The sequence below is a fragment of the Ascaphus truei genome, chromosome 3, assembly GCF_040206685.1.
Source record: "Ascaphus truei isolate aAscTru1 chromosome 3, aAscTru1.hap1, whole genome shotgun sequence".
Lineage (NCBI taxonomy): Eukaryota > Metazoa > Chordata > Amphibia > Anura > Ascaphidae > Ascaphus > Ascaphus truei.
The window spans coordinates 57,847,218-57,861,936 of NC_134485.1; the positions used below are offsets into that span (position 1 = coordinate 57,847,218).

The 14,719-nt window shown below is 42.4% G+C and overlaps 1 protein-coding gene across 4 annotated transcripts in view; it reads right to left on the reverse strand.

Moving 5' to 3' along the window:
• Positions 1–2,149: 2,149 nt before the first annotated feature.
• COL8A1 (collagen type VIII alpha 1 chain) overlaps positions 2,150–14,719 on the reverse strand; it is a 132,398-nt gene continuing 119,828 nt past the window's right edge. For all 4 annotated transcript variants that reach the window (XM_075594061.1, XM_075594059.1, XM_075594060.1 and 1 more), the window contains 2 exons: positions 8,454–8,766; positions 2,150–6,305 (listed from right to left, as the gene is read on the reverse strand). In XM_075594061.1, coding sequence (XP_075450176.1) covers positions 4,390–6,305; positions 8,454–8,763 — 2,226 coding nt within the window. In that variant the 5' untranslated portion in view covers positions 8,764–8,766 and the 3' untranslated portion in view covers positions 2,150–4,389. The remainder of the gene's footprint in view (positions 6,306–8,453; positions 8,767–14,719) is intronic.

The window sequence follows — 14,719 nt, forward strand, 5'->3', positions numbered from 1 at the left end:
TACCTATGTCAATACTGCTAACAAGTTATGTCACCAAAATTGTATATATGATGTGGTAGTCTTGAGTGCTTCTGTAAGGTTTACCCGTACCCGGTTCCCAGTGTTACATTTTTTTATTTCAGAAATTTGAATGTATAAGGGTTCCAGATGTGGAAAAGGCAATGTAACACAAACACTCACTGATTTATTTTTTTCCTGAAAAAGGCCACTGTACTAGACTTGAAGTTTGCATTAGTACATGCTTTTGATACAATATTTCATCAGTTGCAAGTAGAACGACCTTTACATTATTACTGATCTTTACTCGCATGCCTAAAGTTTGATTAAACTACCATCTAAAGTTTTTTTTGTTGAATTCTTATTCTAACCCTTTGCAGTGCACACTACTCCTGCTATGGTATATACAAAACCCTATATTATAGAGATATATTCCTATCCAATGTATCTGCTTCTTCCTTAAAATAAGATGTTCTGATCTGTATGTGATGTATTTTCTTCCGCATTGTGTTGTAGAGGGGATTATTACTATTATAGGCAAAATGTAGGCTTTTTTCATAACTAGACACTTATGTATAGTTACATAGATTTTTTTTAAATTAAAATTAAATGGTAAATACATTAAACCACCTCTATACACTTACACTGAGCTATCTATATCCACACACTGTCGCCTCCTCTGTGTGTACACACTCACCGCAGCTCTACACACTCACCGCAGCTACACACTCACCGCAGCTCTACACACTCACCGCAGCTCTACACACTCACCGCAGCTCTACACACTCACCGCAGCTCTACACACTCACTGCAGCTCTACACACTCACTGCAGCTCTACACACTCACCGCAGCTCTATACACACTTGGGCACGTCCTATAGTGCTGGGCGCGTGCAGATTTTTAGTTGGCTGTCGTTAGTCAGCCTTTCTATAGATGTGCCACGAGCGCACGGCAGGGAGAGGGGAGCCGACAGAGGCGAAGATGAAGAAATTCATCTTTTCGCGCCGCTGCCTGTGCTCAAATGTATGTATTGGTGTGCGTGTGTGCGTGTGTGCGTGTGTGCGTGTGTGCGTGTATGCGTGTTTGTATGGATGTGTGTGTGGGGGGGTAAATAAATGTGCGCACACAAAAAAAAAGGTACTTTTAACTTACACTCCACTTACACAACATATACACGCACATACACTTACCTGCCACTCCCGGCTCTATATACACGGAAAGCATGCGGCACGTGCACGCGCGTTCGCATGCTGTATAGAACGGCCCACACACTTCATCTCTATATACACACACACATACACACTTCATCTCCATACACACACACACTCTGGAGATATATATATACATACATACATACAACACACACACACACACACTGGAGCTCTATACACATACACTGCAGCTATACACACACACTGCAGCTCTACGCGCGCGCACACACTGCAGCTCTACATACACACACTACAGCTCAACACACAACACAGCAGCTACACACACATACAACACAACAGCACCCCACACACACGCTGCTGCTGACACACACACACACACACACACACACACACACACACACACACACACACCAGACACACCAGACACACCAGACACACACACACACACACCAGACAGACAGACAGAAACGGCAGCCACAAACAAACTGCAGACAGCCACTTACTTTGCAGCTACACATACACACACTCCGCATTTCAACTGAATCTGTCAGCTCTGTTCACGGAGGGAGGGGGAGAAGTCACTGCCTGGCTGCTTTCTGACCAATCCCCTGCCCTGCCTCAGAACTTTTCTGACAAAAGGAAAAGCTGATTGGCTGGAAATAAACACATTGCAAGCTGCTAAAATTTCCGGGCATTACTGAATGGATAATGCCCGGAATTTTAACCAATCAGATAAGGGGTTTCAATAATGCCCAGAATTTTACTGCTTTAGCCTATAATACGAAATAGTGCTTGGCTATATTTGAAATATATTTTATGGATACTGTGTTGCCTTTGAAACATAGTTTATCCAATTGCAATGTGGCATGTAGACTATATATGCATGATTGTGAGTTCTCTCCCCCAATTAAGTAAATAATACATCATACATCAAGTAAGTAAATAATACCAAATGAAAGAAAACAAACTGAGAAAGGAACATGTTTAAAAATTTAATGCAATACTTTCCAAATCAGTACAAAAATTATATACAAAAGTATTTGCTGTTTCGGTTCATAACGTTTGAGTTCTCTTATGGAAAATCAACAAAAATAGTCGGTATCTGGAAGAACATTAGTTGTTCACCAAAATGTAATAAAACAGATTTCTGTTTCTGCTACATTCGTGACAGCACTGTATGGGCTAACTCCATATTTGAATAGCGATATTGCTAATTATATACATTTTTGTATTAATCCTGTCATTTCATTTTGTATGAAGAAATTCAACATCTTACAATTTAGAAGAAACCAGATTTGAGATATATTTTTTATATTTTAAATTAAAGATCATTCACTTTATAAGTTTAGCACCATTTTGAATATATAGTATTGCATGTTTGTTGTGTGTATTATATTAGGGCAGTAGAGGCCTGTGTGAATTCATGCAATTTTTAAAACAATTGCAAACAAAAATAAATTACTGAAATGCTGTCTAAGATGTAGCAATATTATGAAACTACTGCCGTGTGTGTGATTTTATAAATATATATATATATATATATATATATATATATATATTTATATATATATATATTTATATATATATATATTTATTTATTTTTCTCAAATAGCACAAAATGATCTCTACTTGCAAGGGGAAAAAAACCTCATACCGAACCTTAAAATATCCACCGTAATTTTATAATTAAAGAGTAAGTAAAAGATTTGCATAAAATGTTTTTTTTTTCTGTAGCTAACCTAGTATATTCTAAATATATTGTACAGCTGTTTATTGTTTAGACTAGTAATAGGTGAGTACTGAAACCATGTAAAATGGTATATGTGCATATTGCATATAATGATGGATTGGGGTAGCAAGAATGCTCATCGTCTTTAAGAAGTTAGTGAGAGTTGCTAGCAGCATTGGCAATTGTATTTCAAAACTATATATCTCAAACGATATAAATTTGGAACATTTATCTTAAGCATAGATAGTATAAGTAGTACATGAGATCATGAACTTAATCATCAATAGTCATGACTTGGTTGAACTTCTGAGCAGTTACTTTCCCCAGACACAAAAACTAGCATCTCCTACATACTTCATGTTTTCTAATGTGTGAGCAATAGCTATGAACGTAGGAGAAACCATAAAAGACATGGCTTAAGTGAGGATTAAATTCTTGGATGTATATATTCGTGCTTGCAGGCAGGCCCCTCTGGCAGCAAAATAATTAAGGTCAAGCCCCCGTTCTTGCGATTTTGTGTGGTGAGGCCTATGCCCTAGTAACAACACTTATTATTTTGCCTACAACCCATCAGGTGCGTGTGGGGCCTGCAACACATCCTAATTTTATGGCGTCCTGCGGTCAACTTTCACTAAAATATTTACTAAAACTAAATTTCCGTTTAGAATTGGGAATTGGTCTCTTATTTTGTACTCCAGTACCAAATAAAAGTGAAAACTTTAATGCTACCACGAAATAACTTGCCCGACCAGCACTGAACGCATTAAGATATAATCTATAAATATCAAATGTTAACCGGGAGTTGTAAAGATGTGCTTTGATATAAGAATTTGAAGGCACACACAGATTTGCGAACGTGGTATAATGAGGTTAATACTAATATAATAAAAGGTGAACTCAAGTTTACAATATAAAATTACACCAATCATCTACCAAGTTGGGCAAAGTAGATCAGTAGAGAATATGTAGTATTTCTATCTCTAATTTAACACTGTTAAAAGTTAAAGCCATGGGGCATGTTCTACCCATATTGACGTGTGCACACCACTAGATAGCTTAATCTCTGATTCTTTGGGACTGTTGTACACTGATGCTTTTAACAATTAACAGTATATAAACAGATTATATTTCCAATGCAACTCTAACACCAGGAATATGAAAGTTACGGAGATCAATTACCATTAAAACACTCATATGTATTTACTGTATGTGCCAAGACACGTTAATGATATCAGACAAGGATAGCTCAGAGCACTTTTAAGACCTCAATACCGTGTAAATAATTTCTTCACTCCATTTGTATACACTGTGCATACACACAAGATTTAACTGTGGTAAAGAATGGTCCAAATGTCAACTACTTTCTTTGCTGCCAGGAACACTGGTTTGCAATGACTTACAGGCCACTCTGGCAGCAGAGGGTATAAGGCAGTTACAACGGATATAAAAATGTAGAAGCAATATGTATTTAGAGTTTTTGTTGTTGCTGTTCACATGGGATACAATAAATATCCTGAGAATGACGAGTGGACATATTGTCCAGCATAGAGTCCTGCTGCTTGTTCCGATGGCATCTGAATATATACTTTATCGCCGTACATCAGAGGGAGTACTGCACTCCCAGAGGCTTGGTCTAGGAAGCCCTTCTTGTATTCATCATAAGTGTACATTAACGGTTCATTGTTCTTGTACAGTGCCACCCAAACATTAGCACCTTTGCAGTGAATATGGTAGGAGAAATAGTAAATTCCAGGAATTTCACACGTGAAAATGCCAGTTTGTGGGTTGTAACCTTGTCTGCCATTGTATAACAACTTTTCAAACTTTATAGGTGCTCCGACTGGTGGAAAAGGAGTTGTTAGTTCAGCTGTAAATGCTGGCATCTCATGCATAGCACTTCCACCTTTGGCTTTCTTGCCTGTGTAACCTTGTGGGGTTTTCACTCCATCAATAGCCGGTCCCATCTCTGGTAAATACTGGCCCATTCCCGGTGGCGTAGGTGGAATTTCTGCAGGAAGACCGGGTGCACCAGGTGGTCCTGGAGGGCCTGGTAAACCACGCTGCCCAGCAGGGCCCATTGCTCCAGGAGGTCCGAAGGGACCTTGTGGTCCTGTGAAACCTGGTTTTCCAACACCTGGTAGACCAGGTGCCCCGGGTAAACCCTGGTCACCTTTTGGCCCTGGAAGTCCAGGAGGACCAATTGGACCACTCGATCCTGTTAGGCCAGGAATTCCAGATTGGCCTTGCAAACCTTGCTCACCAGGCATTCCAGCTTCTCCTTTAGGTCCAGAAACTCCTGTTGCACCAGGTGGGCCTGTTAAACCTTTGTGCCCTGCATCTCCCTTTGGACCAGTAGGTCCTGGCAAGCCACTGAGACCTTGCGGCCCCACTTCACCTGGAAAGCCTTGTTTGCCAGGAAGTCCATGCAAGCCTGGCTCACCTTTGGGTCCCACTGGTCCATCCGGGCCAATCATACCATTCTCTCCTTTAGGTCCAGGAAACCCAGAAGCACCTGCTGGTCCCATTAGTCCAGGTAGACCTGCAGGACCATGCACACCTGGATGGCCCCCCATACCTGGTTCACCTGTATGTCCTTTCTCACCTTTAGGCCCCATTACGCCTGGTGCACCACCAATGCCATTCTCACCTTTAGGTCCGGGAAAACCTGGTTTACCTATTCCAGGGAGACCAGGTGCTCCCGGCAGACCAGGTAATCCTTGATCCCCTTTGCCACCTGGTAATCCAGGTCCACCAGGATGCCCATCGTGGCCTGGTTTTCCAATACCTGGAATGCCAGGAGGGCCTTGAAGCCCAGGTGGCCCAATGGGGCCTTCTTGTCCTGGTCCTCCCTGCAATCCTGGATCACCAGTTGGCCCTTTCAATCCTGGGAATCCATTCCCTCCAGGTTTGCCAATTCCAGGTAGACCAACTGGGCCTTGAGGACCCTGTAATCCAGGAGGACCTTTAAATCCAGGTAATCCTGGAAGGCCAATTCCTTTGTCACCCTTTGGACCCATAATGCCTGGAAATCCTGGTTGTCCTTTGAGTCCTGGTTCACCTCTTGGTCCTAGCTGTCCTGGTAAACCCTGGTCACCTGGTTTTCCAACACCAGGCAGACCTGGAGCCCCATGGGGTCCTTGTTGCCCTGGTACTCCTATGTGTCCTAACTCCCCCTTGGGCCCTTGCTCTCCCTTTGGTCCTAATATCCCAATGCCACCTGGCTTGCCTGGCATGCCTGGCATTCCTGGTTTTCCCATCCCTGGATATCCTGGTGGGCCTGGTGGACCTTGGTTTCCTTTCAGTCCTGGTAGTCCTTGTCCAGGCATTCCTGGATGTCCCGGTGGTCCTCTTAATCCAGGTTCCCCAGGAGGACCTTGGTCACCTCTCATAGCAGACAATGGAAGCTCTGTTGAAGACAAATGTTAATGTTAAAATAATGTTCTCTTGTTTAAAATATAAAAGGTTTAGCATCTGCAAAAGAATAGTACTTTAGGTTTCCAACAAAGTAAATGAAGAGCTAAAATGTTTTAGCACTGTGAGGTGGAAGAGCTTGGACCAAACACAACCAATGAGGGGAGAGATTTATTTTTCAAGGTTAAATTGCTATTTTTGATTATAAATGGCCGTATTCTCTAAGCCTAACTACACTAAGACACATTCCAGTACAACTTAGTAAATATGGCTGTAAGAGGTCTTATGGTCCAGACTGTGTTTTATAGAGTAACAGTACTATAAATATGGCCCTTTACAACACGTCCAAGTGAATAGGCCATAAAGGCGTCTTCCAGCATAGCAAATGTATTCTGGAGTAGCACTTCTTCGTAAACATAGGTTTTGTAATGTGTAATGCCACATTTTATTGAAATACTCATTGTTGCGGTCAGTGTTGATAAGCAGCTTAAAAAAGGGACATTGACATTTTTTGTGACCGTCCGTACTCAAGGAAAGTAGTGTGAACTATTAAAGATGCAAGACTAAAATGAAGCAATGGCATGCTTAAGCGGTTGGTTAAAACTGAGGAATATTTAATAATCTGCTTTATAGTTTCAATGAACAGAGGTTTTAATAACCAACGTGTCTCTTGTGTATATTAATATTTCTGTAGTGCTTGTCTACAGTATTATCTACAGCAGGGGTGCGCAAACTTTTCTGTCTGCTCCCTCCTGTCCAGAAGCTGGCGGAGACAAGGTAAGGAATTTAGAGGTCCTGCGCGCTCCCCCGCCATTTAATTTAAATGCTTTGGGAAAAGCGGGGGCCTCTAAGCTCTGCCACCCATAACCCCCCAAAAAATGTTACACCCCCCAGTTTGCGCATCCCTGATCTACAGCTTGTGTATAAAAGGATGTACTAATTAAGCTTATTAGATCACCACTTCATTAAACCAGGCATGCAGTGCAATGAAGCAAGTAAATCTCCACTTCTCCACCAATATGGCTGCTGGAGCTTTAAAGTTCACCAATTATAGCTATAGCCAATACAATTTGCTTCAATGGTACCTGTATGATTATTTATTTATAAAATATTTTACCAGGAAGAAATACATTGAGAGTTACCTCTCGTTTTCAAGTATGTCCTGGGCACAGAGTTAAGACAAATAATACATGGTTACAAATACAGTGACATAAATGAACAGGGTATACATTATATACAAGACATTGCATGCACAGTTAAAGAAAATATATATTATGGGCGTATGAAACAGTTACAGACCAGATTAAAATGTGTGACAGCCTTAGATTTGAAATAACTTAAACTGGTGGTGGATGTGAGAGTCTCTGGTAGGTTGTTCCAGTGTTGGGGTGCACGGTAAGAGAAGGAGGAATGTCCGGATACTTTGTTGAGCCTTGGGACCATGAACAGTCTTTTGGAGTCTGATCTCAGATGATAAGTGCTGCATGTGGTAGGGGTGAGGAGCTTGTTCAGGTAGCTGGGTAGCTTGCCCATAAAGAATTTGAAGTCAAGACAGGAAAGGTGAACTTTGCGCCTAGACTCTAGTGATGACCAATCTAGTTCTTTGAGCATTTCGCAGTGATGTGTGTTATAGTTGCATTGGAGAACAAAACGACAAATTGAATTGTAGAGGGTGTCAAGTTTGCTAAGGTGGGTTTGAGGTGCTGAGCCATATACTATGTCCCCATAGTCAATAATTGGCATTAGCATCTGCTGTGCGATACGCTTTCTGACCAGGAGACTTAGGGAGGATTTGTTCCTGTAAAGTACCCCTAGTTTGGCATAGGTCTTGATTGTCAGGGTATCAATGTGCATCCCGAATGTTAAGTGGGAGTCAAACCATAAGCCCAGGTATTTAAAACTAGTGACAGGGGTTAGGGTAGTATTAGCGTTGGTTCTAATCTGGAGCTAGTATGTCACTACATTGCCTTATTTCACTGATTTATCTTTGGGTTCTATGATGGTGCTTACGCACTGTTTAACAATGTCCTAAAGTAAAAAGTAATGTGGTTAATACTACAGAATTAATTTAAAAGGATTAAACCAGTGAAACGCCAATTGAGCTTGGCCAGATTTAAACAGTTCTTCATTTTGGGCATCTTACCTTTGCCATCTTTTCTTGGAAACTTGTCCTTGCCGTGCATTGGCATATGTGGCATTTCCTTTGCATACTGAGGCAGGTGAGGCATCTCTTTTCCATATGGCATCTGTGGCAACTCCTTTCCCATATATCCTAATGGTTGACCATCTTTCCCAATGGCCATGTGATGCTGTCCCAGAGGTTGGTATTGGGGAAGCTGCGGTGGTAGCTGCTTCATCCCATAATAAGCAGCGCCATCGACTGAGCTCAACAGACCAAGGAGGACCAGTATAGCTACCATCAGCTGATGTGCAGGAGCTAGTAGAAGAGCCATAACCTGAAACAATATGAATGTACGCATGTGAATATCAGGAAAAAGCTGCAGGACAAATACTCATGTCAGCTGTATATTTTGACATTGTAGCCAAGGGTCATTATACATATTTAACAAAAAAAATGAAGATGGTTATATATTATTATTTTTAACACATGATACAGTATGCAAAGCATCAATATGAATACATTGTTGAGCCACAAGTCACTGTACACCCTATTTGGGTGGCTTAGTTTAGTACATTTTGACCAATGTTCTCTCATTGCTTTATGAGACTAAAGCATTTATATACCAAGAAAAATGTGTTAACTGTATATATTTTTGTAATAATTGTAAATTTGTTACACTTAGTGGAAACAGGTTTTTACCGGCTGTATCCTGCCAGTGATTGTTTTTTACAATGAGAAGACAGGCAAAATGTGATCTATACCCCTTATTGTATGAGTATCTCTTAATTCCTCCTAAGGCCTCGGATATAGTGGAAGCGCAGGGTGTCACGCGTGCCTGTCGCTTGAGCGATCTGTGGACTGAGATCGCTCGTGACGGGGAGGCGTGGCCGTGACGTCACGAGGCTGGTTCTTCCTCATTGGCCGAATCGGTCACGTGACCCGGCCGTCGCACAGCAAAATCAATATTTTTTTGGTCGGCTCCAGATTCTGCCACGTTTCATCGTACACGCGTCCGCGCGCTTTATTGCCTGCCCATAGATGTGCGTCCTGTTGGCGCTGTGCGGTCCCTCGCACTATGGATGTGGCCTAATAGATTGCAAAGTCACTCTCCAAATCACAAACTGACTCGTGGGGCAAGTTACATACAAATACCGTCTTCACGAGAGGCAGGTGGAAAATGCCTCTTGGCATCAATGTCTACTTTGGATGCAGAATGCCTTTAACACTGAATCTATTGCCAAGATGCAATTATATGCTATTGATAACATGGAGGCCCAGATCCTCAGAGCTCTGTTAATGATTTCACGATGCGCTAACTTTAGTTAACGCATCATTAAGTGATGCCCGTATCTTCACAGCTCAATAACCGTGGTGAGTGCTGTTTTTGGCCAGGGGAGGGTATTGCATTAACTATAATGGACATTTGGACAAATTAGATGGAAAAAGGTGTTCCCTCTAACCACACACGTCCACAGAGCCCCGTTAAAGTTAATGCAGGGATTTAACGAGTGGTTGGGTCATAGCTAAACTTGGCGTTACTCACAACGAAATAGGTCTTTTACAGGGTGGATGAGTGTAAGACCACAGTTCGGTATGATTTAACTAATATATTGTTATTTACAGAGTTCTTTCCCTCTTTAACTTTTAAAAACCTACTCAATGTCTGCATGGAATATTCAACATTGATATACAGCAGAAAGTTTAACCACTGTAAGCAGTAACTACAATTTTTGGGCCCCCTGCAAAAAATTTTTTAAAGGCTCTCCTTTCAGTACTCCCCTTCCCTCCGCAATCCCCTTCTCTCTAACTCTCTCCGCTCTTATCTAACTCTCCCCTTCACCTGAACTCTCTCACCCTTCTCTCTCCCACCTTTCTCTGTAATGGATCTCATAAAGGTTTTCTCCTTGTCCCATGTTTAGTAGTTTTAACTTAAACTTTACGGACTTTTCCAGCTGCTTTAGGGATGGTCTTGACAGTAAGACCCAATGGCCATTTGTTTAGCTTAATTTATTTATCTTTGAGCAAGACGTCTCTTCCATGAAGGTCTTGTTTGTAAGACTACCATTTGTGGTGGTGTTGGAGTGTGACAAGATATATTCGCGCCTCCAGAGGTCCCAGAATGTGTTAGAAAGGCATTGCACCTGCCTCCACTGGCGTTTATACAGGTCCTTTATTTTATTTATTTATAAAAATGTTTTACCAGGAAGTAATACTTTGAGAGTTACCTCTCGTTTTCAAGTATGTCCTGGGCACAGAGTTATAAAAATACATGGTTAAATTAAAAGAACAGGGTTAAACAGTCAATTCACAGACATTTCATGGACAGATAGAGTTGGAAAATTGGGTACAGGGGATAAAGGGCTTGTGATTTTCCAATTGAAATAGAGCAGCTTTAACATCACTAAACAGCAGCAAATGGCTCACACCCTTTGGCTGCTCTTCGGCAGCGCCAAAGGCTGTCTGCCTTTTTGGGGCAATGCAAATGTACACTGGGGTGGTTGATTTCCAATGCTGCTGTGAACAATCACTTCTTTGTGTCCTCTTGGCTCATTATCATTCCAGTGGGTGTGGTTGACATCCACAAAGTACAAGCAAACGTTAACCCTTAGCACGCTAGGCCTACGTAGAGGGGAGCAGCTCTTGGGGAGCCCTATCAGGCTCGCCTTTAAATTAAGGTCTCCGACTGGGACAGGACTGCCTCCCACATTTTGTGTGAGGAGTATAGCAGGGGTCAAGATATTCAGAGACTTAGGATCTGTAGATACTGGAATGAAAAGCCTTGTGTTGACTATTGCTGGGACTTCGGCCACAAATGTCGTTAAAACTTCACGGAAGAGTCTAATTGAACCAGCCTCCGGAATCATAGAGTCCAAAATGCATTGAGTGATTTCAATCATTTGTTCCAAAGCTCCTCCCATGTGAGAGGAATGGGAAAAGTTAAATGTCCACATGCAACCATGATCACTCAAGTACTTCTGGATAGTGACAACTTCATTGTCTCTTGTTTCAATTTATAGTTCCCTATATGCCCGAACAAAATTGTTTCCACAGTCTGAGTGTAATTGCTTAACTGGTCCTCGGATAGCAAAAAATCTGGGAGCATTTATCATGCATCCATAGATTCAATGACCTCTGTGTATGCCCCGTGTACTCATGCAAGTGAAAAGTACTGCCCATCGCTTGCTATCCGCATGCCAACATCTGGTCCTTTGAGAAATGACAATCCATGGTCCAAAGGCATTGACTCTAACGTACGTGAAGGGAGACTCGGTGCCGGTGTCAGGTCTGCCATTCTTTGTTCATGGAATTTTCTCCACAACGTACGGCATCTGACGCACCTGTGGATGAGACACTGGCAATGGATCTTTTTGTGCCAATGATCCATATCCCTGCCACTTTCATAGCTCCTTCAACGAAATGTTGATCCTGATGCATAACTTGCTCATGTTAGTGAGTGGCAATGTGGTATTGGCCAGGAACAATGAGGGGATTGCTTTCTTCCCTGCTGAGATGACCACCTACTATAACGCCATCCTCGTCGATGGTAGGACTCAACTTCCAACTTCCAGAGAGGACTACCTTTAGAGAGAGTCCCTTTTTCCATTGATGCAGCTGATCTCCTCTGCATACGTTTCTTCCTGGAGTCATCGGAGAACAATCTTCTTTGCCTCTGTTATTTCACTGACTGTGCTTAATCTCTTGCAGAGATGCTAACTACGACCGCTGTCTACTTTGCCACAAAGTGTTTGGTAGAAAGAGCTAGTTACATGTTTGAAATGCGCAATTGCTTGCAAGAGCATTGTCCATTTTGATAAGCGATGGAAACAATGGGATCCGAGCATGTTCTTGGATGTCATGTTTGTGACCAGAGCAAAGGAATTGATGGCAGATCTGTATGTACTTTGGGATTTATTCATTATAAATGTGTCTGCTGGAACTGAGGGCATCTTATCAGGTTATGTAAGGAACTTTGGTCCTGTAAGCCAGAGGGGCGCAAACTTTTTTCCCTGTGCCCCCCTGCCGGCTGTCCCCTCACTCCCGCACCCTCCCCTAACCCTCACCTGTGCTCCGGCGTCATGTCACGTTGCAATAGCAACGTGACATCACATGAACTTGCGGCGTCATTTTGACGCCGCGTTGCCATGGTGATGCAGGAGGGAAGCCGCCGGAGCCTAGGTAAGTAAAGGTTTACAGAGGCCCTGCAGCTCCCCCGGCACTTAATTTAAGTGCCTTCGGGAAGCACGTGGGACCTCTGTAAACCCCCCTGCCGGCAGTCTCACGCCCCCCCCTGGGAGTCGCACCTCCCAGTTTGCGCACCATAGCTGTAAGCCATGACGTGCTCTGCCGTTGAGCTGACCTAGTATCATGGTCTATAGGGTTCTTGTCTGTAGGCACATAGTGCCACTGATCTTGTTGCATAGATTTCCTCATTATTTCTACTCTGTTGGCTACATGTACATAGAATCTTCTTGTTTGATTGCATTTGTAGCCTAGCACCACTTTATCTGTGTAAAACTTGATGACGTCTGGTTAACTGTCTATTTCATTCACGATGAGCTCTACTGCTAACACGTCTCCACACAGCTTGAGCCTTGGTATATTGTGGTCAGGTTGTGGTGCCAACTTAGCCCTGCCAAGGATGAATCTAATATGTTCTCCATTGGCATCTGTGACCTTTAAGTAAGCAACTATGGCTTTAGTTGAAGCATATGAGAAAACGCAAATCTTTGTTGTGTTGTGGTGAGAGATATGGGTCAATAGGTGCGTGGGATCTGAAGTTGCTCAAGGGTCTTACAAGAACCTTATCACATCTCCCACTCTCTTTGCCTTTCTGGAGGTAATTGAGTATCACAGTGCCATGTTTTTGCAGACCGCTCTCTGAGGAGTGACTTTCCTCGTGTCGTGACTGAGTCCGAGAATGTCGTTGAGACAGTTGAATTTAGACAGGACTTTGATGGATACTTAGAATGTAAATGTGTCAACTTTAAGATCCCAGCTCAATACTAAACCCTGCCGTGTGGGAGGTGGATCAACCCCAAGGTCTAAATCTTTGAGGTCATTAGCAAGATCGTCCAAATAAAATGCCTTCATGACTTTGGCGCTATTAGAGGCTATTTTGTGGAGCCTCAGATTGGCATTGGTTAGCATAATTTGCGTTCTTTTGAGTAAGTCGGTGACTTCCTCTTCTGTAGGGACTGATGTAAGCCCATCGTCTACATAGAAATCTTTCGACCAACTTTTTAGCATTTGTACCATACTCTTTTTCTCCTTCTTGATTTGTCCTTAAGGCAGCCACTGCAGGTGATGGATTATTACCGAAGACATGCACTTTCATCCTGTACGCTATGATCTTGACATCAAGGTCATTGTTATGGTACCAGAGGAACCTAAGGTAGTTTCTGGTGTCTTCTCGAGCGAGGAAACAGTGAAACATCTGTTGAATGTCGGCTGTTATGGCAATAGGCTCTTCCTGAAAGCGAATTAACACTCCTAGAAGACTATTTGTTAAGTCTGGTCCAGTAAGGAGAATGTCGTTTAAGGTGACTCCCTGAAATTGAGCACTTGAATCAAATACTACCCGAATCTGACCAGGCTTCTGGTGGTGGTAGACACGAAATGATGGAAGGTACCAACATTCTTTGCCTTCCTTCAGAGGAGGAGCAGGTTCTGCATGACCACTATTCAATATCTTCTCAATGAAAGCTACAAAGTGACGCTTTGTCTCTGGTTTCTTTTCCAAGTTGCGACATAGCGAAGCAAGCCTAGAGGGGGCCTGTTCTCTGTTGTTTGGGAGACGTCTTCTGGGTGAATAAAAAGGGAAGAGGAGCCACCCAACTGTTTAATTTATCTTTAAAGAGTTCTTGATCCATCATCGTCAGGAAATCTTTGTCTTCCATTGACAGAGCTGGTTTATCGTTCTCTTTTGTTGTCTGGAACGCTGTACATCCTAGGCCATCACCACAGTTCTCTGATACGTATGCCTTAGTTTCTCTTTGTTGCCAAGCCTTTCTTTCACATGGAAGTGGTTAGGACATGGTTTCAAAAGAGAAATGACATGGCACAATAACATTTAATTCAACAAGGACTGGTATAAAAACAAATGTGCACTCACAAACGTCCAATATTGTTGCACCTTTTGAATGTAGCTTTCCAGCATATAGAACCTCTGTCCTCCTGAATTTGTTTGTAGCAGGAGCAAGTGGGGTCTTTCACATTCACCATGTCATTTCTCTTTTGATTTATATGGGTTTTCCGTTGGGATTTGAAGAATATCCCCAAATTCCAAT